At 39.9% G+C, this 5,000-nt stretch overlaps 1 protein-coding gene across 1 annotated transcript in view; it reads left to right on the top strand.

The window, feature by feature from the left end:
* LOC143294340 (corticotropin-releasing factor receptor 1-like) overlaps window positions 1-5,000 on the top strand; it is a 145,968-nt gene that overhangs the window by 113,447 nt on the left and 27,521 nt on the right. Inside the window, exons 7-8 of the mRNA XM_076605791.1 lie at window positions 2,044-2,174; window positions 4,021-4,106. Of these exons, the coding sequence (XP_076461906.1) occupies window positions 2,044-2,174; window positions 4,021-4,106 (217 nt within the window). The remainder of the gene's footprint in view (window positions 1-2,043; window positions 2,175-4,020; window positions 4,107-5,000) is intronic.

Here is a 5,000-nt window from a genome sequence, read left to right as displayed (position 1 = left end):
CACACACACATGTGAGATGTTGCTGGAGATTGCGTGCTATAGAGATGTCCTTCATTCAACAAAATGGGGGTGGGGGTGAGTGAGGGGAGGTGGGGTGAGGGTGAGGGTAAGGTGGAGGTGGGGATGTTTCTTGGGGGTAGGGAGAAGGAGGGGAAGAGATGCAGGTATAGCTGTGTGTGTGTGTTCTCTCTCTCTCTCTCTGTCTCTGTCTCTCTCTCTGTCTCTACGTGTGTGTATATGTGCGCGCGCGCGTGCTTGCTTGTTTGTATGTGTTTGTGTGCGTGCGTGCATGCCTATGTATATATCAGTGCATGCATGAGTGCATTCGTCCGTGTGCTTGTACGTGCGCGTGTGTGTATGCGCGTGTATATGTGTATGCTTGTTTTTTTGTTGTTGTTTTTTTCGTGTACACGCACGCGCATGCGCACGTGTGTGTGTGTGTGTGTGTGTGTGTGTGTGTGTGTGTGTGTGTGTGTGTGTGTGTGTGTGTGTGTGTGTGAGTACGTACATGTGTGTGTGTGTTCGTGTGTGTGTGTTTGTGTGTGTGTGTGTGTGTGTGTGTGTGTGTGTGTGTGTGTGTGTGTGTGTGTGAAAGTGTGCTCTCGGTCTATGTATACGTGTGGGTGTATGTGTGGGCGTGTGACATTATCATGTTGAGAACTGTGTAAGGTCGTCAATTGCTGGCAACATGTTTCTTGTGTCTATCACCGTAGTTATTCCTGATGTTTATTGGTCTGTTAGCACGGTAATAATAGGCGCAATAGAACTTTTATCTACATATAAACGCACATCACATATATCAGAAATGATATCATCTTTTGATGATTACTGATTGCTGTTACATGATAGGATAACCGTTTATTTGGATTCCAGTGATTGCTGTTTGTGTTCGTATTGCCTTCATTTTGCGTTTTCTCGCATTTTGATTATTTATCTCTTTGGGGTCCGATCGCCCCAGGTCGCCCTTGGCCTGTGTAACTTCGTAAGTCCGCCCAAATTCTGCCTCCGGTTCTTCCTTTTCCAAACACCCCAAAAGGGACCCCACCTCTAGAGGTCCTGGTGTCTTTTTGTAAGGTATCGATCGAGTATAGCTGGTGCTTAATTTTTCTGGATAGAACAACAACAATAAGCACACAAAAAAAAAAAGACCAAAAAAAAACCCCAACAACAACAACAACAACAAGACAATAACAACAACAAACTAACAAAACAAACAAAAATATAAATTATTATACTGTAGATGTAGAAGTCACTTAAGTGTATGTTCAACGTTCATATTGTGAACTGACTGCAACAACCACACGTGTCTTTCTTGGGTTGTTTTTTTTTCCTCACGTGTTGGGTCATGCTGTTGTCAGGCGTCAGCCCAGCAGATGTGGTGTAGCGTGTATGGATTTGTCCGAACGTTGAGAATTTTTATTTTTTTTAATATATTATATGCTGCAGAGTTTCCCCTCTGTTTTATTTAATCCAAAGTAGTGTTTCGTTTTGGGTGATAGCGTCAGATTTACTTGTCGAGCAAAGTTCCCATTATTCTAATTAGTGGAACTGTTCGACTCTAACATGTAATATGTCGTCTTGATTACATTACGAAACCTTAATTTAATGAGAAAGAGTGAGAGACAGTGTGAGTGTGAGTGTGTGTGTGAGTGAGTGGGTAGGGGAATGAGGTGGGGGAATTTGAATGGGCGTCTGTGTGCATGCATGGATGTATGCAGGGAGAGGGTGGGGGATACACGTATGTGAGTATGTGTGTGCGTTAGAATAATTTTTGCGATAATGATATTAATGAAATTTGATAAATTGATTTGTTAAATATGTTCTTTTTAAATTCATATCTTCATCTTTTTTTTTCTTCCCTCAAATTAGAATTTCTTTGTGTTGCTCAGTTAATATTTATTCAAATGGTTGCGAAAATGTCAGTACAACAAACAGTTAATCTGACAATAAATGGTTTCAGTCAGTCAGTGTGTGTGTGTGTGTGTGTGTGTGTGTGTGTGTGTGTGTGTGTGTGTGTGTGTGTGTGTCCCCCCCAAACCCCAGGCATCCCCTTGGTGCTGACGGTGACGTGGTCCACCCTGATGCACTTCCACAACCAGGAGACGTGCTGGAGCTTCTCCACCCAGTCCCCGCTCATCTTCATCGTCTACGCCCCCATCATGGTGGCTCTGGTGGTCAGTGGGCACAGGATGCTGGCGTCTTGTTTGTGTCTTTCTTTCTTTCTTCTTTCTTCTGTGTGTGTGTGTGTGTGTGTGTGTGTGTGTGTGGAACATAGATGTAATGTTTTATGTTAACAAAAGCGTTTTCGTAATGCGCCTAGAGCAGATTTCTGGATAGTGTGCTATATAAGTATCCATTATTATTATTATTATTATTATTATTATTATTATTATTATTATTCTATTTCTTCTTCTTCTCCTCCTCCTCCTCCTCTTTCTTCTTCTTCTTCTATTTCTTTTGCTTCTGCACGTTTTCTTCTTCGTCTGCCTTTTCGTCTTCTTCTTCTTCTATTCGATACTTTTGATTAACCTGTGTTTGTTTGTTTGTTTCTTCTTCTTCTTCTTCTCCTCCTCCTCCTTCTTCCTCATTTGTTTCTTCTTCTTCTTCTTCTTCGTTCGTGGGCTGCAACTCCCACGTTCACTTGTATTTGATCTGCTTGTCGTGTACACACAACGAAGGGGGCTCAGGCACTAAGCAGGTCTGCACATAATTATGTTGACCTGGGAAATGGGGGAAAAAAATCTCCACCTTTTACCCACCAGGCGCCGTTACCGAGATTCGAACCTGGGGGGACCCTCAGATTGAACGTCCAATGCTTTGACCACTCGGCTATTGCGCCCGTCGTTTGTTTGTTTGTTTGTTTGTTTGTTTCGGGGTTTATAAGTAAGAAAGTAAGTAGAGTAAGTAAGTAGCATCGTCTGTGCCCCCATCAAGGTGGCTTAGGTGGTCAGTCATAGCATGCTGCTGCTTCGCTTCTTTGCTTGTTCATTTATTATTCTTATCGATATAATTCAATTACTCGATTGATTATCAGTTAGTATGTTATTTATATATTCGTTTATCTCTCGATGCTTATCAATATAATCAATTACTCAATCAGTTATTCAGCTGATTGATTATCAGTTAGTATGTTATTTATATATTCGTTTATCTTTCGATGTTTGTATACATAGATTTTCTATTTCATTTATTTGATTATCTGTTAGTTAGTTAGTGTATTTATTTATTTATCTATTTATTATTTAGTTATTCATTTATTTCTATTTATCTAACATGTATATTTCATTATTTACTCCTTTTTTTAATTGTTGCTGTTTTTCAGGTGTCGTTATATTTTCTTTATTCATTTCTTTCCTTCTCAATTATTTATTCGTTTGAGTGTGTGTGTGTGTGTGTGTGTGTGTGTGTGTGTGTGTGTGTGTGTGTGTGTGTGTGTGTGTGTGTATGTGTTTGTATTTGTATGAGCATGCTTGTGCGTGTGTGTGTGTGTGAGAGAGAGAGAGTGAGTGTGTGTGTGTGTGTGTGTGTGTGTGTGTGTGTGTGTGAGTGAGTGTGTGTGTGTGTGTGTGTGTGTGTGTGTGTGTGCGTGTGTGTGCGTGTGTGTGTGAGTGTGTGTGTGTGTGTGCGTGTGTGTGTGAGTGTGTGTGCTGTGTGTGTGTGTGTGTGTGTGTGTGAGTGTGTGTGTGTGTGTGTGTGTGTGATCGTGAAAAAACCAACACACACACACACACAAAACGAATGAGTGAGTAGGTGAATGATTGAAGGAGTGAGTGAGGCAGTGAGCAAAGGAAGATATAATTGCGATTTACTTTTTGTCGCTCTTGACTGAATGACAGAAAATGATAGTAATTAATAGGGTCATTTAATGATGAGTTGGTTGACTGACCAATGCTTCTATGTCTGCCGGTCTGTCTGTCTGTCTGTCTGTCTGTATGTATGTGTGTATGTATGTATGTAAGTACGTAAGCATGCATGTATGTATGTATCTGTGTATTGACAGACTGTGTTAACTGTTTTCAGATCAATCTAGGCTTTCTGATCAACATAATACGGATTCTGGTGACGAAGCTTCGAGCGAACCATTCCCCTGAAACTGCCAGAATGAGGTATGCATTGTATTTTGTTCGTGAACCATGATGCACAAGTGAATCAGGATAATGTAAGCCTTGTTTGGTTTTTTGACTCACTTGTGTAAACAAAGTGAGTCTATGTTTTAACCCGGTGTTCGGTTGTCTGTGTGTGTGTGTGTGTGTGTGTGTGTGTGTGTGTGTGTGTGTGTGTCCGTGGTAAACTTTAACATTGACATTTTCTCTGCAAATACTTTGTCAGTTGACACCAAATTAGGCATAAAAATAGGAAAAATTTAGTTCTTTCCAGTCATCTTGTTTAAAACAATATTGCACCTCTGGGATGGGCACAAAAAAAAATGAAGCCTAATTATATGCAAACTGCATTTACTGTCATATTATATTTTTTGTATTCTCTAAACTTGGCACTTTGATCTGATATTCTGACCCAACAACAAGAGCAGTCATTATTATCATTTTTTTGTTCAAACAGGAACTTCTTTTGCTAAGCATGGAATTTTTATTTATTTTGCAAACGTTTTGGTGCAGATAGTAAGAAGGGAAATTACTCTGTAATTAATGTTAGGGGACATAATTTGCTTTAAACTGATCTTTCTCATCTTAAACATTACATTTTGAAATTATGCTCAATACATAAAAAGCTGGATTTTTTTTTAAAGTGTATCACAAGTGAGTCTTGAAGGCCTTGCCTCTCTTGTTTTTGTTGTTGTTGTTGTTGTTGAGTGAATCGTGTTTCAGTGGACGATACGCGAGGAGCTAAAGAACAGAAAGAACAACAAGTACAATCCTTTAATTTACCTTCTGGACTGGTGCTGAGTGGTATGGTAATCAATAATTCCGTCATTAAAAGTAGAGAAGTACTATCACATCGGTAAAGATCTTTCTATGTTCACTGCAGAACTTATAGCTATG

This window comes from Babylonia areolata, chromosome 19 (genome assembly GCF_041734735.1).
Source record: "Babylonia areolata isolate BAREFJ2019XMU chromosome 19, ASM4173473v1, whole genome shotgun sequence".
NCBI lineage: Eukaryota > Metazoa > Mollusca > Gastropoda > Neogastropoda > Buccinidae > Babylonia > Babylonia areolata.
The sequence above is the reverse complement of the archived record's forward strand: the minus strand, read 5'-3'. Positions and strand labels throughout refer to the sequence as shown.